The following is a 26,570-nucleotide window of genomic DNA, read 5'->3' as shown; positions in this document are numbered from 1 at the left end:
GAGGGAGCCCAGCAAGCTGTGTACTAACAGGTGAACCTGATGAGTATGGTTCTAACGCCGTACTTGGGCAAGTGCCTTACCTTCTCTGAGCCTCAGTTTCCTTAGCTGTGAATGGGGAAAATAACGATGTGCGTTGTGGAGATGAAATGAGATAATCATACAGAACCATTGGCATAGTGCCTCAGTCTCTTCTGCAAAGTGTTTTCCAAGTGCCTCTGCTTTAAGCCCCTTGTCCTAGGCCCTTGCTGCCAAAGAATTCCCGCACATTTTCTCAGGTCAGGGGTGGGTAGAAGGAGAGGTGGGATTCAGCCATCAAACCACAATGTCCTGTGGCAGCCACCATGGCCCCTGGCCCTTCTGCATTATTGTGGATTGTCAAGGGGGCTGAGGGAGCAGAGGGAGACAGGTGTGCAAGACCGAGGGTCTGAAGGAACCATGCACAGGGTGCATCTGTGCTTGTTCTGGGAGAGGACCAGTGTGGCCCGAGTGTCTTCAACTGAAAGCTGACTCTGGCTGAAAAAGCGGGAGGTGACTTCTGTGCTAAGAAAGTTCTGCGAGAGGTGTTCCTGGGGCGGTGGAGAGGACCCCTCCACCAGCAGGGAGAGGCTGAGGGGCTTGTTGTTCCTTTCCTGAGTGCAGAAGTCCACTAAGGGAAGAGACTAATGGGGAAAGCAGGTTACGAGGCCATGTCCAGCTAGGACGGTCAGCCTGAGCTGTCCATGTGGGCTTTGGGAATTTTAGCCACCCTCGATTTGGGGCATCGTCCTGCCAAGCTTCTCTCCTGTGTGGACGTTAGGCCTAGAAGCCTCAGAGTCAGCCAGACACAGCCTCAAAATCGGGTCCTCCTATGTGACTGTGGGCAAGTAGCTTACTTTCCTTAAGTTTCTGTTTCCCCAGTAAAATAAGGATAATAACAGTGATTTCATGAAGACTCATGAAGACAGATACTACCTAATGTCTATGGAGTGTTCGGTCCATGGCAAGCATGGTTCTACACACTAGACATGAATGTACTCTTTAGTCCCCACAGGTAGTATTACTGTAAGAAAACCAAGGCTTCTGGAGGTTAAGTAATTTTTTTTAAATGGGTCCAGTTAACTGGAGAAGTACGGCTTCCATTCTAGTAAATTCAGATTCTTGGTTTCGTTCTTAATCACTGCGCTCTTCTGAGATAATGCACATAAAATGCGGGATCGAGGTCAACTTTTTTTTCTTTCTTTTTTCATTCCTCCTCTTTTCTTTCCCTCCCTCCCTCCTTCCCTTCGTTTAAATTTGTGCCTCAAAGTTGGCTTGATTCGTCACCGCATGATTAATCTGATAAATTAGAACCCTGTTCCCCAGCACTCATTTGATTCTTGCACATTTTCTGGCAATGTTTTCCTCTTTACAAGTCTTACCCCCTAACTGCCGATCTCCGAACATTTAGAGACCACACACCGCTTCCTGGGAACCAAACTGGGTGCGAGGAGGTGTCATAAAGAGTACGGCTGGAAATGTGTGATCCAGCAGGAGACGGATGGAATCGCCCGGCTAGAACCTGGCCCAGCATGAAGGAAGGGACACTGCCAAGATGTTGCTAAGCCCTGTGTGACTGCAGGGTCCTGTCTAGGGGTGTTTCAGGGAGGTGGGAACCTACATGGGAGTAGCAGTTTGATAGGAAAGGTTGGGACTGATGAGAACGTTCCAGCTGAAGAAGCAGCATGAGCAAAGGGGAAGAAGCAGGGCCATGACGCTTTATGGATGACAAGTAGCTAGAAACTATGGTGTATGAGCTTTAGTAGCAGATAATAGTGCAAAAGCTGCTTAAATCATGAACGATCTTGAATGTTACTCTAAGAACGTTCTTTATTCTCAGAATATGGTCCCTGGCAACCTGCATCAGAGTTCCCCTGGGAGGCTCGTTAAAAATGCACATATCTGAGCCCCAGCCAGCCCAGTCCTATGGATTTAGAATTGGCTGGTGGAGGTGGGGAGGGGGTGGGGCAAGCCTGGGAATATGCATTTGTAACAACTTCCCCATGTAAACATAAACGTGAGCCTCTGCAAACCAAAGTCTGGTAACCTCTGTGGGAGGCACCTGGCTCTTGAAGGTGTTCGCAGAGATAGTAGCTGTACGTGCACCCGGAGCTCTGCAGAATGCTGGAGGTCCTGAATAGGGGGAAAGCCATCGGAGAGAGGCTGGTGGGCGCATGCGCCGTACAGCGATGGTGAAGGTAGAGAGGAGAAACGGAGCAGAGCGTGGTGGAGGTTGACAGGACTTGGCAAATGATGTGATGAGGAAAATGACGAATCTCTCTGGGAGGGGAGGAGAGTGGCGCAGAGCGGCAGGCTCGGAAGTCAGACGGACTTTATTTTGAACGCCGGCTCAGCCGCTTTCTGCTCAGTAAACTCTAGTTTCCTCTCCTAGAGAGTTTCCTTGGGTCCAGATCCAAATCCTAGCGTGCCACCACCACACAAACTGCTTGGAAAGCCCCTCTTCCTTATACCGCACCTCTCCTAAGGCCGATCTCATGGTCTAGTATGAAGAGCCCGAGCCAGAATGCCGGGTTTGAATCCCAGCAATACCCCTTACTGGCTGAGCGATCTTTAGCAAGTTACCTAATCTCTCTGAGCTTCGTTTTCCTCATCTGTAGAAGGGGATAGCAGCCGTACATAAAATAGGGGTATTGATGGTTAAATGAGAGAGCTATGTGGTGGCTGAGAACAGCGGTTGGCGCGGAGTCGGAACTCAGGTAGTGTCAGCCATGACAGATGAGGAGGAGTTTGACTCGAGGGCTGGAAGCCCAGGAGGGCCTGGGTAGTGGGGACATTTGCCAGTTAACAGGAGAAAAATGGCAAGATCCCTGTTCTCTTTTCTCAAGCCCTCACAGAAGCTGGGTAGGAGCTGAGACCCACCCCCAGAGAGAAGGCTTTGCATTCCCAGGGCTCTGGCATTTCTGGGCCTCCCCTGACAGCTGCTGAGCAGTGGCGGCTGTCACTTCTTGTCCCTGTGAAATACACATTACCTAACAAGTAAGGCTCTGGTGTTTTAAGTTTCTGATGCCGGTTTGGGACCTCAAGCTCGGAAGCAAATGAGCCAGTCTCAAAACAGAAGAATTGGAAGCCTCAGATGTTTTCTGAAATGCAAGACGGCGTTACAAGCAACCCAAGGAGCATCTTGAGTCAATGAAAGACCTCCAAATAAAAGCAAATAAAAGAAAAAAGGAAGCATAATTAAAAAGCATCCCGCCCCCAAGAAACAGCACTCAAGCCATGAGAAAGTCAGGCAAGGGGGACAGTAATAATCAAAACTGGAGACTAAACAATAATTTCAATAATGAGCTTAATTACAGCTGGACTGAGAGAGGCACCTGATGGAGAATGGGACAAAGTACTGGAAAAGAAATGCCATTTGCGCATGAGCCTGAATCCAGACACATTGCTTATGACACTGCACAATTCATGAAATTCTACATTGAAAGACACTTTCAGTGTAGTTCCTTTATTGAACTCCTTCTCCATAGAATTTTCTCCACATTCCCTGATATTAACTGGTTATTTTTATAGATTCATACTTCATTTCTTCATAAACTTATCTTCTTAATAATGCCTATGTCTTTTGGGATGCCTGGGTGGTTCCATGGGTTAAGCATCTGCCTTCGGCTCAGGTCATGATCCCAGGCTCCTGGGATCGAGCCCCACATCAGGCTCCCTGCTCAGCAGGGAGTCTGCTTCTCTCTCTCACTCCACCTCTCTGCCACACTCTCAAATAAATAAATAAAATCTTGAAAAAAAATAACGTCTCCACCATTCAAAGTCTGCATTACAGCATTTAAGACTTCACACGTATACTTCCCACTTGCTGATCACGTGCATGCAGCAGACCAGAAGCTCTCAGAAGGCAGGGCCCTGGCAGGCACGATTGCTCCTCGTATTCCCGGCACTTGGCCCAGTCCCTGACTCAGAGCAGGCCCATAATAAGCATCTGTTGGAGGCACGAGTAAGTTCTGTCCCCTCAGCTGACTTGGAACAATGTGTTAGAACCCTTACACATTCTTCTGATGTGCGGGTCAACTCCGTTTTGACTTCTGAGCCCCTGAGGACCCCAGGTCGGTGGGGGCCAGGGATTGAATGCTCTGCAAATTCATGCTGACTGATTCCTCCATTCCCTGCAAGGCTGTCTTCAGATGCCTGATGCGGACTGGCAGGTTTATAAGAAGACAAGGAGCTGCCGTCTGCACGGCACGTCTGAGGGCACGGGAGGCGCCGTGTGAGGTCAAGGGAGTAAATCCATATTTCTGTCACTTGGACACAGACCTGGTTGCTCGGATGTGATGGGAATCTCGCCTGCTAACGTGGCAAATTTCTCCCCTGGTGGGAGGGTCTCAGTCTGCCTGTTGCCTGCAGCAGCGGAAACTGGCGGGACTGGAGGCATCCTGGGCACCGCTGTCAGGGAGGGAACAAAGGTGAACACCAGCTTGTGTTGAGGGAGGACTTGGGATTTGGGCCCTCCTAAGGCTTTTATCAAGAAAGAAGAGAAGTGTTCATGGGCCACAGCTGGGAGATGGCATGTGCCACTCTGCATGGCAGGAGACTCAGGGCCAGCTGTCTCTCCTCTGCGCTGGCGAGCATGATCCCCTCACTCTGCTGCACTTACTTCCTGCTAACACTTCAGAGCTTCTTGGGCTCAGAAGCTGCGTATGAGTGGCAGCCTGTCACAGCCACAGACAAACCGTGCAGGACCGGCGGGGTGGAGCCTCACAGCTCTGGTGGGAACATACACATACACACCCACACTCACAGACACACACACACACACGCACACACACACCTACCCCCCCCCCCCCCCCCCCCCCCCCCCCCCCCCCCCCCCCCCCCCCCCCCCACACACAACCACATTCTATTTGTTTCTTCTGGCTGAAAATCAGAAGTGCGTCTTTGATATGACTCACTGACAACGACATGGCATTTTGCTAAAAATGTGCAACTTCCACCTAATCTCAAGAAAACATCAGACCAGCCCACATCGAGGGACATACTGAAAAACACCTGACCAGGATTCTTCGAAATGAACGAGGTCATGAAACACAAGGAAAAGACTGAGGACCCTTCACAGACTGGAGTGGACAAAGGAGACATGACAACTAAATACAATGTGGGATCTGGACCAGGAAAAAAAAAAAAAAGTCTGTAAATTAGTCAATAACAGCTTTCGTGTTAATTTCCTCATTTCAGTGACTGAAGCATGATCATTTAAAATGCTGACATTAGGTGACTTCTGTACGGGAGCTGTATGTACTATTTTTGCAACCCGTGTGCAAGTCTGAAAGGATTTCAATATTAAAAAAAAAGATACCCTTAAAACAGGGGGGGTAGTTAAAATAGGATTTATTTCATATTGTTGATATGAGAAAGGATAAGATGGTATGTCTTAAGTACTTCATGCAATGTCTGGTAGATGCTGAATATTAAATAACTATTAGTTGTTATTTAAAAACAATCTAAAGTGGAGGCTTAACTCGCCAGTAACTCAGGTGCTAATCATTACATTTACTCACTTGAAGCTTGTACCGTTAAATCTGTGTGCCTATTTTTTCTGATTTCTCACTTCATCACAGAGGGGTAGTTAGCGATTTTTGTTACTCTGAGGAGCAAATATTTAGAAAATGAGGTGTTCAAGGTTCGAATCTGTCTAGAAGCCAGGATCTTGCACATGGGCTCAGGTCCACTTTTGGGATTCTTGGTGTGAACACATGTGTGAGAGGCTGACCTGGCCTGAATGCCCGTGACTGAAAATTTTCCTCTCTTGACAGATCAAAGGTGGCACGAACATCTCCTCTTATTGCAATTGATAAGTTGTTTCTTTTTAAATTTCGGATTTTCACATTGTTCCTTTTAGAAGAAATTTATCTATGTAAACATAGCAAGTTGACTTAAAGAGATACGTTAAGTACATAATAATACAGGTTGAATTGGGCAAAAATCATAAAGGCGGCACATGAAAAAAGTTCAGGAAATAAAGGCTTGGAATATTTCCCAATATTGCTGTTAATGAAGGAGCTTAAACTGTGTCCATTTCAAAAATACTAAGGAAGAAATATGGCTAGGGCAAAGACGCAATTTACTTCTAATACTCTAAAGGCAACTTCGCCAAAAATGAAGAGGGAGACAAGGAGAAAACAATTTTATTCTTTAATACTTCAATTCTGTCCACTGTAGGCCTCAAGAACGAAATTAAAATATGCAACAAGTTCAAAGGCTGATTTCAGGAACAGCGCCTGAGTATGCAGGAGTAACTACTCTTAACAGCCGCTCAATATTTGTTTCACAAGGATCAATTATATACCATGGCTAATGCACCCTCGGAGTGTGCACCCAGCCACAGTACAGGTGGTGAATGCAAAACACACACCGAGAGTCCTTTTAAGCAGCTAAATGCACACGCCATTACAGATCCATAATGCAGAATGGACGTCCATCTGCAAATGGATTTAGAGCGAGGAGTTCTTAAATGGCTGAGGTACTTAGGGCTGAAAGGCCAATAACTGGATGGGCTGTCAGAGCCCACATGGTTTTTAGGATTAATAATACATTGACGTGTGTCAGTGTTAATACACATTTACAGCTCACATGCCATGCAGCAGAGGGTTCAGCCCATTTGCAGCCACATGTGAAAGGACCATTCCGTCCTTCCTCTCATTAATGCCTTTGCTCCTAGGAAGATTAGATAACGCAAGAAAGGCCATTCGAATGATCCTGAGGTTTTCCCTCCTTTGCAGCGTTCTCCAGGAAGGGCACTCAGCATGGTGACGCACCGTGTCAGCCACCTTCCCTCCCATCATGGTGCCTCAGAGGCTGACTGAGCAAAGCACTCAAGGGTAGGAGCTCCAGCTCTACGGTCTACCTGGGGAGGTGTCTGCATGCCATTAGAGTGTGCAGAGGCGACAGTCTGGTGGCTTCTAGCTCTCTTTTCCTTCCAGCTTCTCTTTTTCTGAGGAGTTTACCAAAGCATTTGCATTATTTTGTGATAGAAGATTATGTCTGAATTGGTCTCATGCACGGGCAACCAAATCCAGAACTTCATGCCCAGGAAGTCCCATTCGCTCACCAGTCAACACTCAGAAGGCTGGGTACCGCCCATCTATGAAATGCTGAGAATAACTGAAATGCAGTTTTCTCCAGCAACTGTGGTGAGCATGGGAAAGAGGAGTGGCACTGTTGAGCATTTACAGAGTAGCTTTATTAACAACTGCCTCTCTCTCAGAGCATCCAGGCAGCATGGTCTTTTAAAGGTGAGCACATAAAACTATTATATAAATATGTAAATAAATATAAGGTGATATACATAAATAAAGATGGTAAATATGAACCCTTTGAGGGAACACAACATATTCTGCTAAGAGCTCATCCCATGCTCACAAAGAATGTGTAAAGGAACCCCCCACTTTTCCGGAGGAGGAAATAGAGACTCAGACATGTTAGATCCTTGGCTCCAGATCACACAGACCCTCAAGTGGCAGAGGTGGGATTCAACACAGGAGTGCCTGGCCCTTCAGCAAGGGCCCTGAGCCCCTCCCTCGCTGTTTCTCAGACTGGTGGGTGAGGAATCAACATACTTGGTTTCCACTGGAACTTCTAAGCTCTGCTCTCTACTACTTTTGCCTCTAATAGAGCCCCTTGAAGGTGTGCAAGCTAGGTGTGCAGCCCCTAAGTCCCTGTTCTTGCAAGAGTCATTTTCTCTTATATTACCTTTCCCCCAAGAATCCCAGGGCCCCAGCAATTCTGTGCAAAGGAGTGTAGATAAATTAATAACACAATTTAAAACCGATTCCTTCAAGATAAATAGCGCTTCCTAGATTAAGAGTGTAGCTGGCCAGAATGAATGAAATTTACTAACCCTGAGATGCTTAATCTTCCATTACATAGAATTTAATGATTATAAGAAAGGAGTGATGGTAATTCACTTTTGCTTTTACAGGAATCCAACCATCTCATCTTTAGCAAATCTTTCTTCTCAGCATACCTCGGTGCCAGGGATAACCTCCCTGCTCTTATAGGTATATCGGCCAATTGTCATATATTAAAGCCTGCTCATTGCTCAAGGGTTGGGCCTTCTAGCATGCATGAGCTTGCAAGCTGTCCCAGTAGAATCTCGCAGGGAGGCTTCTTTAGTGCCCCCTCGCTCTCCCCCTCAGAGAAGCCTATGCATTGTTTTCCAACCATAGCAGGGAAATAGTGGCAAGTACCTTTAGCACAGTCGGCTCCTAGAAATCCTGGGAAGCAGTGACACAGCCCAGACACACATTCGCCATTCCCGTGGCAGTTTCGTGGACAGTCCTGCACTGAATCTGAAAAAGAGAGAAACTAAGCAACTACCTTTTCCTCTATCTGCGGATGAAGCAATGTCATCATCAACCGCCCACCATTTCTGAAGACCAGTGGGAATAAACCCCCAATACCCCCAGGGCCCTGGCAGGAACATGAGGGAGCAAAGGGAATGAGAAGTTAAGGGGACCAGGACAACTTGGAGAATGCGTGGGAGTAACCACCGCACTCTATTTGACCAGCATCTGGGCAGGGATGCAGGGTAAGTACTGTTGCAACTCCTGGTCTTTCAGAAGAAACAACTTGTTTGGGTTTAAAAATCTGAAATTTCCCATGTCTGAATGTTGGCAAGTTTAAAGCATCGTGAGTGCTGGCCCCTTCCCACCAAGCCCCTCCAATATCAGACTCTCAGTCTGAGATTTGGTCTGACATGTGTGATACTGAGCCTTTAGCCTCAGGTGCAGGGGATGAGTCTCCAAATGACAGTGGATGTTTCTGATCTCAGGTTTGTGGAGTAGAAAAAATTCTTGCTTTCAGGAAAGAAAGATCCAAATGTGTAAGACTGGCCAATGGAGGCATGATTTTTAAGTAAGTAGGTTTTAGGCTGTACAAAATTCCTTTTGGGCTGACCTTTTGTACATCTTATTTTTCATGAAAATCAGTTAGTTCCCATTTGTTCTAACCTGCATAGCCATCTTATTTCATGATTTACCTTTCCCTGTGTACTCTCAAGTCATCACTTCAAAGGGATCATTTAGGGACCTTTTTCATGTTGATTTGGGTCTACACGGACACAGTCATATTCTTTTAAAAATTATTATTCTCATTTTTTTTTGGCCTTAAATTAAAATAAACACATTCAGAATTTCAGGCTCCAAATTATTAAGAGGATGAAAAGAAAAATCCAAGCCACTCTGCCCAGGCTGTGTGACATTTACATAGCCCTGGGGAGTTGGGGTCATTGACTCAGTGATGTTGGCTGAAAGACTATCAAGTCAGATGGCTTCTAATGGAGCAACCTGAGAGCGGCAAAGGTCCTTCCCTTAAACAGGATTTCCCATTTATTCCCACTCTGTACTGAAAAACCAAACCTTGCATATATTGCTTTCTTTCCACAGTGTTTCCTTTCTCGGCTCTCTTCTTCCGGAACCAAGCAGTAGTTGGATTCTTGTATGCTGAGGAGAACTCAGTGAGCGTATCTGCTTCTTCAAAATCAGGCAGGACACCGTACACTCAGAGCAGACCAATTTATTTAACGTTTATCAATTAACACTTCAGGCCTAAAGTCCTTGAGGTTGGCTCTACAGGTGGGCTGAGAAACATCCAGTGGCTCCTGATTTCCATCTATTCACCGTGCATTCATTCATTCAAGAAGCTTTTGGTTGAATCATGAAATAGTTGCTTGGGCAGGCCCAAAATCAGCAATCTCACATGGTTTTCAGAGACCATTCTCCATGTCTCCAATTCCCCACTCATGTTTCTCAATGTCTTGTGAGCCAAGACACCGACTGCCATAGTTCTGGACTATCTTTTCAAGGTTGTCTGCATAGTGAACCACATTGGAGGACAGATATGGTGTCTGTCTCCAGAGCAAAGGAAGGGTTTGCTTACTCCCCAGTGTAATAAAGATAATATCTTACTCTAGTGCAAAGAACAGGCAGGCTCACCGTCACCTCTGAGAAACTCAGGTGTAATAAACTCAGGATTTCCCCTCTGTAATGCAATCCATTGCATGTGTCGGTCCTAGCTGACCCTGTTGATGTTGCCCTGTGGGAACTGGGGCTTGAGGGACTGGCACATTTACCAGAATCTAGATATTGCCTTGCTCTGAGTAATAAAGGCCCTTGTCTTTGACCCAGGAGTTTCATGTATTCTGATAATATCTATGAAATTGTGGCAGGCTGACATATTAGCTTACAATTAGGGTGAGCTCTCAGAACTGTCACAGTTCCTGATGTATGGCTCATTTTATTAACTAGAAATCTATTATTTGCAAGGCACTGTAGCAGGCATTGGTGAATCCAAGCAGATAGGCGAGTTCTCTGGCCTCATAGCATTTTCACTGTCATAGACAATACAGGCTGATATATATATTGATTCTGTGACCAACGGAAACAAATAGTTTTAAACATAGAAATGGCACTGTCTTGTTTGCATTTTAAGAAGTACCCCCTACAGCGAATTAGAGATTGCTTTTCCCTAGACCAGCATCTAGGTCTGGGGATGGTTTGGTGGAAACTAACATCTGTGAGCTCAGACCTCCCTTTTCCAAACCTAACATCTTCAGAGACAAAGCAGCAGAGGCCGAGGGAGCTCTTTCACCATCAGAGTCGCACAGAGAGGGACCGAGCTCTTTGCATGGGCTCTTTGTGGGGCTGGAAGGCCTCCTTGCCCTTTAGCTGAGGTCCTTCGATGTCAGTTTAGGAAATATGTACCTTCTGGGCACCTTCTTTCCTCACCTTCCCTCAATCAGGAAGGGTTTTATACCCCTTCTCTAGGCTCTTGTAATTCTTATGGTTGCCTTTTCATGTGTCTTTCTTCCTCCATCAGGCTCCATGAGGAAGAGACCTGATTTGAATCATTCACTGAGGTATTCTCAACTCTTGGCACACAGCAGGCCCTTGGTAAACAGCTGTCAGAGAGTGTGTGTGTGTGTGTATGCACATAGGGTAGGAGAATCCCAAATAAGCAAAAACTGTGACAGAGACTATTTTTCATGGCCTTCTCCCCGGATTTCTACAGTTTTTGAGAGAAAGAACAATCCCACGGTCTGGCTGAACTGTGCAAGCGACCCCGCCCTTCCGGTGGCCATATTATCAGTTTTCCTTTCTGTCACCCTGGTTTAGGTTTTCTTGAGGAAACAATGGCAGGTGCTGAGAGGCAGCCCAGTAAATGGGGTTTTTACGCAGGTGGAGGGCGGCCTCCACGACACCCGCACCGTGCTTCAAGTATGCCACTCTGTTGTCCCCTGAGATGAAACTCATTTCTGAAAGCAGGCTGCTTCTCTCCAAAACACATCAAAAGACTTCCCTGAGTCAAAGGTATATTTAGCGTGATCGCTGGTTGACACCCGTCTAACATTTCCCCTTCTGTTTCACATCACAGGGGCTTTTGGCGCTCCTGGCTGCTCTTGATGGAGAACGTTCTGATAATAGATATGTGTGGGAGAACCTCTGAACCAAATAAAACACTGTTCTTTTCCCTGCATTTCAGGCCAATTACTATCATTGCTCTATCAAGATGTCTGCCCAATTATTAGGCCGATTACCTTTGACTTTCTCTTTGAGTTACAGTCCAGACGAGAGAGATCCTCTGGGGAGAATTGCTATTCCCATCTCTGAACGAGGGTAATGGCCTGGGGGAAGGGCATCTCCCTACTGCAACGTCTGTGTCTATGTGGATAGAGGAGACGGAGGGCAGAAGCCACTATTAGATAATCTGGCCCCCAGAAAACTTGTTGAGCAGGGGGAAAGGCATTTATTTGGCAGGAATCCAGAGCAATCCAGTGGTTAAGCACAATTCTCTGGAGAGTTTGGGTGCCGACTCCACCCCCCTGATTACCACGTGTGACCTTGGGCAAGTTGCTTAACTTCTCTCAGTCTTGCTTCTCAAGTAGAAAATGGAGCCCTGGGAGTACCTCCCTCACGTAACCACTCTGTGAGTTTGCCAGCCTCGTCCCCACAGAGGGCCTAAGCCAGAGGCTGGCCCCTGGTCCGTGCAGCATAAATGTATGGAGGGTGGTGGTTGTCGTTGGTGTCATTTTCCATCTCACGGAGTCCTTGTAGACTCCAACTAAGCCAGCTGCTGTTTATGGCGTGGGCTCTTTAAGGATGTGCGAAGTTTTCAGTTAAATACAAGGTGACAAAAAGGATGTCATTTCTCATCATGTTCTTAAAGACTGCTTTTAATCTCAACATCTCAAACCAGTTTTTTTCTTTTTTCCTTCTGTGAGTTGATTTTTAATCCTTTTTGCTTTCTTTCCCCCGTGGATCCATAATCTGCTTCTGGAAATATTCTCTAACCATGGAAGATGTTTTCCAGTGGCTTCCATGATACAAAGTTTATGACATTAGTTGGGAGCAGGGGTTGGGAAACTTTCACTGTAAAGGGACAGAAAGTAAATATTTAGGATTTGCTGGCCAAGCTGTCTCCATGGCAGCTACTCAGCTCTGTTGTTTTAGCTGCCATAGACGATATGTCAGCAGATGAACATGGCTGGGCTCCAGAAAAACTTTATTTATAAAAACAGGCAGAGGGCCAGACTTAGCCCATGGGCTATAGTGTGCCAAACCCCTGCCTTTGTATATTTGGCCAGTTCGGATAGGATCAAGTTTTCCTTGGCAGAGGGAATGAGGGTTAACTTTAACACTACGGTCACTACCAAATCCTGATTTTAGACCATTTGAAAGTTGTGGCTGCTGATAAAAAAAGTGAGCCCTGAATTTTAACTTGGCTTCCCTACCTCTTTCAAGAATCGAGGAACCCTTCAGAGAAATCCGTTGAGACCAGTAAAGAAGTTCTGAGGATCCAGTCAATAGGAAAATAGCTGTACACGATATGCTCCTAAACAGCCATCTGCTCTCATTCGGTGGCGACCCACGCCATGGCAGATGTGTTCCGGATGTAAAGTTACATCATCCTTCCTGTCAGGGATGTGGTCCTTTTCACAGAGGAAGCTGAGGCTCCAGGGGGTAAGTGACTTTCCCAGTCAGGATGTGGGACAGAAGAGTTGCGATCTGATCCTCTCTCACCAGGTCTCTCCTCGTAACACTACTCCTTCGGTGAACCTTGAGATCCACGACCCAACCCTGTGGGGATGACATGCCCAGAGGCCCAGAAGCCCATCCATTCCTATCATGTCCACATCCTGGGACTCGGAGGGACCGAGTTTTCTGAGTCTCAGTGGATTTTTCTGTGAAGTATGTCTAACACGCTGCCCCAACTCACGGACATTCTACCCAGGATCTGTTATCCTCATCAGGATAAAAACCTAATGACAACATAAATTGAATGAAAGTATCTGTGGCTTATGTGATTGGTAAAATTCTTAAGGTTTGCTTTAGAAAATTTCATAAAATCCTCTCAAACTAATGGCCCTTTCAGGAGTTTGTATGCACATATAAGAAGAAATTTTGAATAAAAGCATTGCTTCTCCTTTAATAGCTAATAAAAAACAGGGCTAAAACATGCCAAAAATGGCAAGTGTTTAATTAAAACATTTTGAGATTTACCTCCTTGGGAACAAAGATATGATTTTTTTCCCTTATGTCTATATCCTTTTCTTGATTTATTTTTATGTGGGTCTTTTTTCTTTTTTTAAACTTTTGATTTTTAGCTTTTCTGGATTTTCAGAGAAATTCTGAGCTGATGTGAATGGTCTGTATTTATTGGCTTTACTGCATATTTAGAGTTTTATATACTGTATATTATTTAATTCCAACAATTAGCCTTATATGGTGGGTGCTAGTTGGTTCTTTTTTACTGTGAGGAACCTGAAGCTTACAAAAATCCACTGATTTGCATAGGTTGTGTGGCCAGGACTTGAGCCAGCCTGTCTGACCCAAGCTCTTTACCACAACTGGATCCTATTTAAATCTGGGCTAGTTTTAGGTGGAAAATACCATGAGGCTTAAATAAAGGATTCTGGTTTGGTTTCCTACAGGGTAGAAACTACATTGGAAGATGATTTTCTGTGGAAAAACCTAGAACGTTTCCATTCTTCCCTTGGTGGCATGATCACTCAGAGACCTCATACCTACCTAAGACAACAGTGTTGAAGGAAACCATCTCTTTGTCTTTGCCATCATTGTAGAAGGCCAGGTGCCACAGGCCTACGTCCAGGTACTGTACAAACACGGCTTCATTCTGCACCAGGGTCTGTATGCTCCGGCGTTCCCTGGGTGACTCAACCACACTCCACTTCTCCTTCCCATCCAGACGCTCCATGAAGTCATACTAGAGTAAGAAGAGAGAGCACCCCATGTGTGAAAGAGGTGGCAGACCTGGTCCCATGACTAGCAGCTTCCCTTCCCACCCCATTAGTTAGCTAAAAAATACTTTTGAGCGCATTTTACGGTGAGCTCATCCAGTAAAAAAAAGAAGAGTCAGAAAAGTTGTAACAGTAAGCCACCATTTATTATGCTTATCATTATTGCTAATAGTTTTATTACTATAGGCACAATCCCTTTTCTGCTGTTTGAAATCCAAAAAGCTTTAAAGCCAAAACTTATGTGTTTTCTCTTGTGTGTGTGAGAGAGACAGAGAAACAGAGGGAGGGAGGGAGGTTATTGTTCCAATCTACACTGGGGTGTTATATAATACCTAGTATATGCCAAGTGTAACTTTCTTGGAAGTCCCAAAATTCTGGATTCCAAAAATCATCTGGCTTGGCAAGCGTTTCAGATAAGGAATTATAGACCTGTGTTACCGGCTATCAGTTACTGATCATCTACCAGGGGAAGGAGGCATAGCAGATTAGTTAAGAATGAGGGTTGTGGGGGCGCCTGGGTGGCTCAGTTGGTTAAGCAGCTGCCTTCGATTCAGGTCATGATCTCAGGTCCTGGAATCGAGCCCCACATTGGGTTCCTTGCTGAGTAGGGAGCCTGTTTCTCATCTGCCTGCCATTCCCCCATTTGAGCTTGCTGTCTTCCTTTCTCTCCCTCTTCCTCTCTCTCTCACTTTCTGTCAATAAATAAATAAAAATCTTAAAAAAAGAGAATGAGGGTTGTGTCTACTATGTTGTACATATGAAACTAATGTAACACTATATGTCAACTATGCTTTAATTTTAAAAAAAGGATGAGATCTGTGCAGCTAGACTGAGAGAGAATCTCTCACTTACTAGCTCTACCTATCCGTGCCTCAGTTTCCCCATTTGCAAAACAACAACAAAAAAATAATAGCACGTATGTTACAGGTTGTTGTGAGAAATAAGATCATACTTGAAACAGTGCCTGGCACAGAGCAAACACAAAATATGTGTTAGCTAGCGATCAACATCACTGCCATCCTCATATCATTCTACTCCTGCAAAAACCCTAAAGATAAATACTCTTTGTATCTCATTTTGCAGATGAGAAAACTGAGGGGCAGAGTAGCCAAACAACTTGTCAAAAGTCACACGGCAACTACGTAGCCAAGCAAAAACTGAGACCTAGATCTCTCAGATTAACCAGCAATTAAATATGAAATTCTGTTTCAGTGGAAAGTGGGCTTCTAACTAGAAGGGATCAATGAGAGACAGAGTGGCCAATGAAGGCTACCGAGATGAGGGGAATGGGGGAAGCCAGTGTGACCCAAGAGATTGGCAAAATCTGCTGGTGGGTTAGTGGGAGCCACTGATGATCTCTGAACAGTGACTGACGCAACGAAAGGACTGTTTTGAGGAATTCATTTGCAGACAGGATACAGCAGAGGGGAACATGAAAAGAACCAGGAAGACCAGTTGGGGAGTGATTATAGAAGCTCAAGTATGACACGACGGGGGTCTGGATCAGGACAGTCAGTGAGGAGAGCAGACAACTTTGGAGGAATATTTTTAAGAAAGCCCACCCCTTGACCGTGGGCTGGACAGAGGGGATGAGGGAAGAGGCAGAGGACACCAATGTCTCTTACTTGTCGACAAGAAAATCGATAAGACCCCTGTAGAAATGGGCTAATCTTGTGAACTCTTTCAAAATCACTGCATGGAAAAGTCAGTTGCACTGTGACTTCCCGAGAACATTCAAAGCACAGGTCTGTAGCAGATAAAAACCACTACTGTGGGATTAAGCTCTCTCTCACCACTTCCCCCTCCATAAAAAGGATTTTATAGGTTACAGACATTGACTATAACCTCTTTCATGAACTTCATAGAATTAAACTCCAGGAATCTATTAATGCGACTTCCCCATGATCAGAATTGCCAGTTTTTCCCATCTGAAAAGTGATCATTGAAAACAAAGAATCTGTAATCCGTAGTACAAAGGCTTTACCATCAGGCAAAGGTGGGTTTGAATTCTGACTGCTACTTGCTATTGTTTGAAGTTGGGTCAATCAACTTTTAGCCTTCTCCTGGTTTGCATACTAGGTAATAATACTCAATTTTTGGAGATGTTCTAAGGATGACATGACATAATGCTTCGGGCAGTGCCTGGAAGGTTACTCCAGACTATGAGTTACTAAGTACCTCCAGACTATGAGTTACTTATTTGCTAATCATAAGGATCAGAGAAGAGAAGTACATGGTTCCAGTTTTTCCATCGGGGGTGGCAGACAGCTGCTTAGGAAGTGGAAATTTCCTCATCTCTCAGAAAACGAGTATTTGTTCTTTAGCTTTCCCCTACCCCATATCCCACTGGTCAGGGGTGTCTTTATGGGATAAAAGAAATGATACGCAGTGATACATCAAACCAGAGCTGCTTTTGGAGACCTTTGTAACCAAAGCATTTGTTTCTTAGCAACCTCGTAAATGTCCAGCTACCCAGACCCATGTCTACAAATTGCTGTCAGCCAGAGGAATGAGCGTAACTTCCTCGGTGCTTAGGTGAGAAGAATATACTTCATTTGGGGTCCAGAAAATCACCCCCATGAGAAAAGTTGGGAGAAGGTGATTACTTGTGTGGGGTCATTGCTCATTATTAATTTGGACATCAGTCATCTCTCGCTGAACTGGCCTGCTGGCCAAGAACAGAAATGACTTAGAACCAGCAGCAGTGCTCACTGTACAACCAATCAAATGGCTCTGGGCAAAGGTATTGTCAGAGGAGAGAGAAAACATCTATTTTCGCTGGCTCTTCCAAGTCACTCCAAAGCAGCAGTGGAGGGCAGTTTTCATTAAAGAAAGACTCTGCAAGCCAGGGGCTGTCAAACAGGGTATGGGGACATGCCGGTGTGAAACAGCAGTGTCCAATGCGCCTCAATCCTCTACCCTTTAACGTGCTTTGCTTTTCTCAAAACACTCGTCACTCTCTACACTGCTATGATCTGTTTTTATGTGTGTTGTCAGTCTAATGAGAAGAATGTAAACTCCAGGGGGGCAGGGGTTTTGCCTGCCTGGCAGAATGGTTAAGTGGACTTCAGAGCTGGGGCCCCTGGGTGGCTCAGTTCGTTAAGCATCTGCCTTCAGTGTAGGTCATGATCCCAGGTTCCTGGAATGAGCCTCCTATCCCACTCCCCACTGAGCAGGGAGCCTGCTTTTCCCTCTCCCTCTGGCCCTCCTCCTGCTTGTCCACTCCTGTGCTCTTATTCTTACTCACTGTCAAATAAATTAAAAGCTTGGGGGGGAAAAAAAAGACTTCAGAGCTGGAATCCCAGCACTGCCACTTACTTCTTGCCACACTTGCAATAGCTATTTAAGTTCTCTGTGCCTCAGTCTCCTCATCCTTAAAATGGGGACAATAATCACATTTCTGTCAAAACACTATTGTAAGGGTTGAGTGAATAAATTCATGTGCAGTGCTTAGAATCGCACTTTGTGTGCAGTGAACAAGCCTCAAGGTGTGAGCTACCGTTATGATAATTCCCTGCCATCCCTCATTTATCTCGAGCAGAGTCTGGTCAGTAAATATTAAATATCAAATGAATAAAATACTAAATTCATAAATAAATTCCACCAGAAAGAAAAAAAAATTGGAATATGGTCCAGGTTTAGTCTCTTAGTAATAATCACTTGCACTCCCTAATGTGCTTTCTTTCATGCAAGAGGAAGGGGTAGCGTTACAGTTTGGGAGGCTGATCAGGCAGCAGCCGGTGCAGAATGGCTGTGATGGGACGTTGTGGGTGTTTGCACATTCACATATATTAAGATTTGAAAGGTGACTTTATAAGGCCGTAATGACATCACCTTTCCAGTTCTCAGTGGGATGCTGTACAATGCCTGCTTTCTTCCCCTGTTCCTTCTTTTGTCTTCCCTTCCCACTTTGATACTGTTTCTTAGTGTCCTCTGTGGGAGTGATGGCTGACCCTTGTCCATATCAGGGTCTCACTCTTTTCCAGGCTCCTTGCTGCCAGGTGGGAGCACGTCGTAGTGTTCAGTCAGTGGAACTTAAGTAGTGGGATGGGCTCCTTCTTCTAGATCCTGCCGTAGAATATCTGGTATAACCTCCTATTGCTCTCTCTCCATCCCTCTCTGCCTCTGGAAGGTGCCAAAACAGCCATCAAGCCCACAATGGGAGAGCCACAAGACAGGAATGGCCTGGTTCCTAGCATGAGCCCTTGCAGGAAGGCTGAAATTGACACAAGCAAGCAGTGAACATTTCTTAAATGGAAGCACTGAAATGTTGAGACTTCCTTGTTACTTCAGCATAGCCCTCAGAGATCTCTGGATGTTATGCTTCTCTTACTTCCTAGTTCACTTGCCGAGAGCATGGACGGTTTCAGCATACTTGCCAAGGCGTCAAGCCACAGCCTATTATATGTGGGGTGTCTGTTTACCCCTGTTTGCCCAGAGGTGTCCTACTTGACACCTCTTGTTCCTCCTTTCACTCCAGAAAGTGCTCCGGTCTGGATTATATGTTCCCCGACTTGCAGAGGAACAGGTGATAAGCAGCGTCATGGAGCACCACTGAGGGCTGCTATAACCTTGGGAGGGGTTGGAGGCTAGAAACACAAGGTAGATCAGTGCAGCCAACTGCAGACATGGCCTGCTAGGGCACGAGTGTGGGAGCTCAGGAAGAAGCCTGGTTGCAGGGAGGCCATCTGGTCCAGAAGAGCGCCTGCTCTCTCGGATTCCTAGACTGCAGTCTGGCCAGCTTCCTTGGCAGCCTGGCTGACTCTAGAAGGAGGCCATTTTCCAATGGCACAGGCCCTGGCCAGAGTTTCTTTTTCATGTCCCAGCACTGGGGATGGATAACTCAGGCTTAGTACCAGGGACATCTGTCTCCTCTGTTCCCAGACCGCATCACGCTCAATCCTGGATACAGGGATGCTCAGGAGATAGTGCTGGGCTTGGATGACTGAGAGGTTGCTCCATAGCATATTCTATCTAAGAGATCTGCCGAAGCCCTGGAAGAGAGAAGGGGGCTCATGACCAAATCCCAGCAGGAGACGGATGTGTGCACGGGCTGGCTACGGGAGGAAGTCTGTTTCTCAAGGCAGCTCGTCTCTCTTGACTCGGCAATAAAGCCACCCAGAAAGTGAGAGTGCAAGAACCCAAAATAAACACCCCCCCACTCCCAGTTCTCTCTTTTTCCTTGGCCTTTGAAAAATAACCTGTGTTGGCACACAACACGAGGACCGTGCCTTTGAGTCATCAGTCATACTGAATGCGGCAGGAAAATGCAACTTTTACGAGCACTTGAGAGGCAAAAAAAATAAACCACAGCAAATATTTGACCGATCCAATTATAAATCTACCCCACTTCTTGGCAGAGACCAAGGAGGAATGGTAATTAAGATAACTTAGTGGGTTTGCAGGAGGAGCTGCAGGAAAGAGCAAAGGAGCCTGGACCATCGAGCCGGGTCTGCCACTCCCCCAGAAGGGAGAGCATTCACGGGCATGCAGTATACCGCCAACAGATGCTTCTGGAAGCCACCCCGATACACACCTGCCAAGGAGGGCAAGGTTAAAGACAGACTCATTGCCCTTCAGAAAGATGTTATTACAGGGTCCACGACCCTGAGAAGGGGGGAAATAACTTAATCGCCATTTGGAACTTCTGCTTGCTGAGGGTCGATGTGGACGGGAAAAACAATAAATGGTGACATTTCCCAGGGACGGCCTGCTGCTCCCGTGCCCCGTGCTGGCGGCATCCCTGGTCCCAGCTCAGATGTGGATTCTACCTCCCACGGCAAGGCGTACTCAGCAGGGGAGCAGCACATGTGAGCGAGGGCTGCTTGAAGCCACATTACCACAGGGTCTCGGGTCACATCCAGGGACGACTAGCACCAGCGGGGCACTCACGGGGGCCTGTTCATCTTCTGCCTCCAGCCAGGCTTGTGGCAAAGGGAGCCCGGCCGACTCCTCATTAAAGCTCAGCACACTTTCTTTTCTCTCCTTCAAAGAGGCTGACTGCTAAGGGGGGGTTGTGCAAGGATGAGAGCAGCAGGGCCGTGCTCCAGCGGGGGCTGGCTTCCCTTCGGGCGGCCTGCCTGCGCTGCTCGGGATGCCAGCTCGGGTCCGACGTAGAGCGTTCGAGTCACTGAACGAGAGGCCGCTAGGCCCAGCCGCGTGCACTGCTGGGACTGCTTGTCCACTAGCTAGGAGAACGGGCCCCTAGGTTCTGGACAGGACACGGCACCTGGATCTATAGATCACAACAAGGCGTTTTGCAAGACCCCACCGTAAGGACTGAGCAGACGGAAGACAGAGAGGACCCAAGCTCAGTTCCGAAAAATAAGGAAGGGGGTGGGTAGGACACACTTGCAAGGATGGAATCCCCGACTCTTCCATTCCACCTCCTCCTGCACAGCAGCGGGAAAAGTCATCATCAAAAATACGGAGCGTCTATTATTTTTCTGGGCACTTGTTATGTGCGAGGCATGAGGGCAAGTGCTAACATATGTTATCTCTTTCCATCCTCCCAGAAACCCGATTTGCATCCCCATTTCTCAGGAGAGAGTAATGGCTATGACAGAAGTAAAGTAATGTACCCAGGGCCCTTGACAGTAGTTGGTGGCCAAGCACAGACTTGAACTTGGATTTGTGTGAGTCTTAACGACTATGGGAGGTAGCTTCAAATTTCCTAAGAACCCGGCTGCCTCTGCAGGCAGATCCCATGGCTGGCCTGCTGTGTGAGTCTCCTAAGGATGCTGCTGAGCAGAGAAAGGGAAGGAAGGCAGAGCCCAGGGATGCTAGGGCCAGACTTAGAACCAGGCTGGACACCTAAGGACAGGGCGGTGTCCCACTGGAGTAGATGGAAAAGGGTGCCAGGAAGATGGGGATGGCTTTGCTAGCTGTTGGCCCTCCCTGGTCTAAAAACTCCCTTTGCCGCCTCCAAACTTCTCTGTTCTTGTATTTGGGCCACCCCATTCTTCTCTGTTCCTGACACTTGTCAAACTCATCCCAGCCTCAGGGGTCAGGCACGAGGTAGCCTCTCTGCCTGGCCTTCTCTTCCTCCTGATCTCACACCTGCCTGCTGCCTGTCAATCCTGCCTCTGCCTAAGCACGGCCAGTTCAGAGTGGACATCCCTGATTCCCGATTCAAATGCCTCGACCACGGCTTGTCTCTCTCCTCAGCAAAGACGCATCCCTCTCTAAAACCAGCACAATTTATTATCTTTTGATTGGTAGTCCATCTCTTTCTTCTTGGACACAAGCCTCTGCAGAGTGGGAGACTTGTCTGTTTCACTCAACACAGATCCAGTGCCTGGTATACAGCTAGGGCTCAGTAGAGGTCTTGACTGACAGAATGAAAACATTTCAGCTCAAGGGAAATGGTACTAGAGTAAAGTCTATACCAACATGGTGGGGTTTTGGTGACAGGACCCCTGAGAAGCTGTAAACTCTGCAGGAAAGATTTTAGGAAATTTTAGTCAACACTGCCGTTTTGCAGTATTTTTGTTTGCTAACTGTCCAGATGACATCATGAGGGCACATTCAGTGAGGCCGGGCACTGTTCTAGGAGATTCACATGTACCACCTTATTGAGTGCTTCCAACAGTCCTACTGAATAGGACTTCTTGCCCCAATTTGCATATGCAGAAACTGAGGCACAGGGAGGTTACTTTACTGGCTCGGGATTGGTAAGTGGTAAAGCTGAGAGCTACATGTGGGGAGTCAGCTTCAGAGAGCATTCCGTTACCCCCACTGTGTTACAGGTTGCCCAGTGTGGCAGGGAGGTGGCCGGTACCTGGTGTTGACCAGCCTCGCTCGTCTGGAGGGAGCGCAAGGCATTATTCTCCTGTTCCCTGGGATGAAGAAAGTGTACTATGGGTCAAGGGCAGGAAGACCTTTGATGACACAATGGGCTCCCAAAGAAGACTGCAGAGCCTCTAGCAGAAGAAGTAGGGGTGTCAACAGAAAGGCATAAACAACTTGTTTCAATATTTGAGTCCCATGTCTTTGGCCCACAGCATCTGTTTCGTCTCATGAAGTTGCTGTGCTAAGACAAAAATTAGGGTGTCTATGGGTTACAAGGTACCTGCCCATGTGTAACGAGATGGAACAATTTTACTAATCTCTTTGGGGGAAACAGCCCTTTAACAAACTGTTCAGTGTAGAAAGTAAGAAACCAAGGAACAAGGGTGTGGGCGACAATATCCTCAAGAGACAAAGGAAGAATTTGGTTGGGTATGAGAAATGGAGCTAGAGGGAGGATAGGGAAAGGAGGGTAGAACAATAAGGTGTTGGGGACTCCCCAGGCCACAGGGCAGCCTCTTCCTGTGACTCCCTCCTTATACACCCAAATCCAAGGAAAGAAGAAAATGAAGGGGAGATGTGGCCAAATTTCTTATGGAAACCAGCGAGGACAGTGAACACCATTCTTGGATGTCACAGGGCAGGCAAGTGAGGAATAAGCCACAGGAATTCAGAGTCATAGGCGGGTTCACAGGGTGCAGACACACTTAGCCAGGCATGGCTGGGCTAACATCTGGTTTCACCTGGAAGGCCTAAAGATCTCTAGACTGGGGTTCACAGAAGAGATCTGAAGCATAGCTCACAAACTTGTGCCTTGCCCAGGCCTTATGTTACAAAGGGAAATGAATGTAAAAATACCTGTGCATTCAATAGACACTGAGCACTGCCTATGCGCCTGGCCCTGCTCTGGACACTGGGGCTCCAACAGTGAGTCCTGTGGACAAGGTTCCAGCTCTCCAGGGGATGACATTGCCATGGGGGAAAAGAATGTCAGGGACTGATGAGAGCTTTGAACAAAACAGAAAGCAAATCAAATACAATCCAAATGCCCATCAACAAGTAATGGACAAACAAATTACAGTCTATCCATACAATTAGAAATCTACTCAGCAACAAAAGGAATGAGCCGCTGATACCACAATGTGGGTGAATCTCACAGATATTAGGCTGAGTGAGAGGTCAGAAACCAAAGAGCATAGGGTTCCCTGTTCGTGAAACTCTAGAGAAGACAAATTTCATCTCTACAGAAAGAAAGCAGATCAGTGGTGGGCTCAGAGGAGGTAGGCATGGGGCACAGGGGGCTTCTGAGAGGTGGTAGTGTTCTAGATCACGACTCTGGTGGGGCTTACTCACACAGATAAGGTTTTCACCGTGTAAGAATCAAACTGTACACTTAAAATGTGTATCTTGGGTGGCTTTTAAATTACACCTAAACTGATGTGAGATCAAGAAAGCAGGGTCTGTGATAAAGTATAAAGGAGTGTCCACTTTTGAACTCCCTTGTTGGGAAAGGACTGAGGGCATGGTGTGTGGGCAGAGGCCTGGCAAAAGCAAGGAAGGAGCCATAGGATTACCTGGTGGAGAAACATTCCAGAAGGAGAGAATGGCCAATGCAAATGCTCTGAGAGGTGACTGGGACAACTGAGGAGAAAGCAGGAGGGACAGAGCAGGGGAGTGGAGGGAGTGAGGGGGAGATGGCTGGCTGGCCAGCGGGCAGAGGTTTGGTGACTGAATTGCCATCAGACATGTACCGAGCACCTATGACGGACAAGCACTGCTGTGTTGCCAGCAGGTAACCCTACAGTCTTTGCCCTTCCAGGGCGCACATTTCAGAACAACTTCAGATTTCCCTTTTAGCATGATGGGAGGCTGGTGGAAGAGCAGAGAATGAGTGCTCTGACAGTTATAAAAGTTGAGACTAGAGCTTTCTTTGTAATAAGAAGAGAACTTCTCTTGGTGTGTTCACCATGCCTGGTTCCCACGAGGGCCCTCTTGGCTTGGCAGTGTTTTTGGTGGTTTGCTGGCTGAAGATAAGCAGATTAAGTGTTTTGCCAATTCTCCTTTCCCCTATGTATCAAGCCTAAAATGGTGGTTTTCAGGTTTCAAATGAGGATTTTTTGAATGTCTCTGGTATTGTGCTGGAGGTGGGGAGGGTGGAGGAGGTGGGGTGGGGTTGACATGAGGGGGTGGGGTGGGGGGAGGATAAAAATGAATATAAATGGATTAATTACCTAAAGAGATATGATGAGCATCTCAGCAGGCCTCCCATGTAGCTCTTCCAGAGTAGGTTGCCAAGGGAAACAGGGAAAATCCCTAAACAATGAGGCAAGGGCAGGGCAGAGACAATGTGCTCTCTGGTGGCTGGAGCTCCCTGGGATTTCTTGGAGGGGTCTTTTTTTTTTTAAATATATTTTATTTATTTATTTGACAGACAGAGATCACAAGTAGGTAGAGAGGCAGGCAGAGAGAGAGGAGGAAGCAGGCTCCCCGCTGAGCAGAGAGCCTGACGCAGGGCTCAATCCCAGGACCTTGGGATCATGACCTGAGCCGAAGGCAGAGGCCTTCACCCACTGAGCCACCCAGGCGCCCCTCTTGGAGGGGTCTTAATGCCATGGTCCACCAGCCCCACAGGGCAGGACCAGCTCTGCCTTGTCCATTGCTGCAGTTCCTTGAGACATGACACATAGTAGGTGCTCAGCTAATGTTGGTGGAATCCAATATTATGGCCTGCTGTTGGCAGAATGATGACTCTATTGGAAGACAGGATCTCCCTGGGAGACTGTTAAGCCTTTCATATGAAATTTTTGAGAACAGGGAGAAACAGTTGAAAACTTGAAGTCCTGATCTCCTCTTTCCAAGACCTTCTCTCAGTACCCATTCCCTCTCATAAGAGTGACTCTGAGCCTCGTGGTATGGGGCCACTTCTTCCTTTGATTTAACACGCATTCCTGGCTGGGCTGTGTACATGGCTGTAAGCATGCAACCACTCCACGCAGGGCCAAGCCTCAAAACCGCCAGAGGGGTCATCCTCCTCCATCACTCCTGGTCTTGTAAGAGCCAGTACAGGGAGGAAATGCTATATCCTTGTTGGCAAGCAATGGTTAAAGAAAAGCGCAGCTTTTAAAAAGGGAACAATCATCATGGGAAGCTTCAACACAGCGCACACAATAAGGGATATCTTCCCTGTCTTTTGCTTGGAAAGATCTTCCATTCCCTTTCCTCTTCCTTTATCTGTTTGTCTAGCATCTCCTCCGGGAAGCTCTCCTCAAATCCCACAAGGGTTATATCTGGTGGCCTATTTTTATGCTCTTAAACCTCCTGTACCCAACTCTTTAATAATCGTCATAGCTAACGTTTAATTAGTTATCACACAAGGAGCAAGCACAAAGTCCGTAAATGCTATACAGCATTGGTTCAGGAAACATGCAAGAGAGGAGTGCTAGCAGGAGGCCTGCCGTCCACCCTCTCCCATCCCACGGGGAGCTGTGCTTGGACTGGACATGGCTGGATGCAAAGTGCATTGTGCCCCAGGAGAGGTACCCTGACCCCCTGCCACCTCACATATTTACAGAACGATTGAGAGGGGGACAGGAATCACTTGGCCACATTGGAAGACCCTGATCTTTGTAGTCTTGCTTAAGGGCTGGAGGAGGACCAGCTAAAACTTAGTTTGCATGCCTGCGCTGGTTTCTGCCGGACCTTACCATTCTCCCTGCAGACACCGAGGGTTGCTCAGGTACCTGTGAGTGAGCTGTAAGGGTTGTAGCCGTCAGACCGACTGACTGATGGATCTCCGTAGGGTGCTCACTATTTGCTAGGCATTATCTCATTTATACTCACAACAACCTGATGATGTATAGACCTCACTTCATGGATGGTGAAACTGAATCTAGAGAGACTTGGCTATAAACATTCAGCTACTACAGAGCAGAGATAAGATTCAAGATTCAATAAAATTCAATTGGCCCAGAGCAGGCCAATTCAGAATTGACACTCTGGAATGTGCGCCCGGTTGCACATCTCACAGCCCTCCCTATATCATGCTGCCATTGTCACTCAACATGTCAGGTCTCCATCTCCTTAAAGTAGGGCCAATGCTTTTCATCTCTGTGTCCCCACTATAGGCATTCAATGAACATTTGTTGAATGCATGGATGGATTGATTTCATACTTTGTCTTCCCACAAGCTCATGCCCTGATCATGCTGTCTTTCGATCCAACCCTGGAGAGGGGTAGGTAGGAGGTATTGCTCTGAAGACCAAGTGAGCCACAGCGCAGAGGTCAAGTTCAGTGAAATTGATGAATACCTCAAGGCTATTCCGGTAGGTGCAAAACCTCTCCCACAAGGCCAGGAAAATGGAGGTTTTACTTCTCAGTGCCTTGCTGAGGTGAGTTCTTATTTACCACACATCCCCATCTAATGGTCTTTAGCCAACGGCTTGTCAAAAATGTCACATTTGGCTCCCCGCCCTCCCAAGATCAATAGGAG

General features: G+C 46.8%; 1 protein-coding gene across 1 annotated transcript in view; it reads right to left on the bottom strand.

Annotated features, from left to right (window-relative positions):
• TENM2 (teneurin transmembrane protein 2) overlaps positions 1-26,570 on the bottom strand; it is a 479,009-nt gene that overhangs the window by 165,334 nt on the left and 287,105 nt on the right. The window contains exons 8-9 of the mRNA XM_059416332.1: positions 14,064-14,259; positions 8,226-8,327 (exon numbers count right to left, since the gene is read on the bottom strand). Of these exons, the coding sequence (XP_059272315.1) occupies positions 8,226-8,327; positions 14,064-14,259 (298 nt within the window). The remainder of the gene's footprint in view (positions 1-8,225; positions 8,328-14,063; positions 14,260-26,570) is intronic.

This window comes from Mustela nigripes, chromosome 12 (genome assembly GCF_022355385.1).
Source record: "Mustela nigripes isolate SB6536 chromosome 12, MUSNIG.SB6536, whole genome shotgun sequence".
Lineage (NCBI taxonomy): Eukaryota > Metazoa > Chordata > Mammalia > Carnivora > Mustelidae > Mustela > Mustela nigripes.
Note: the sequence above shows the minus strand (reverse complement) of the source record. Positions and strands in the feature narration are given on the sequence as shown.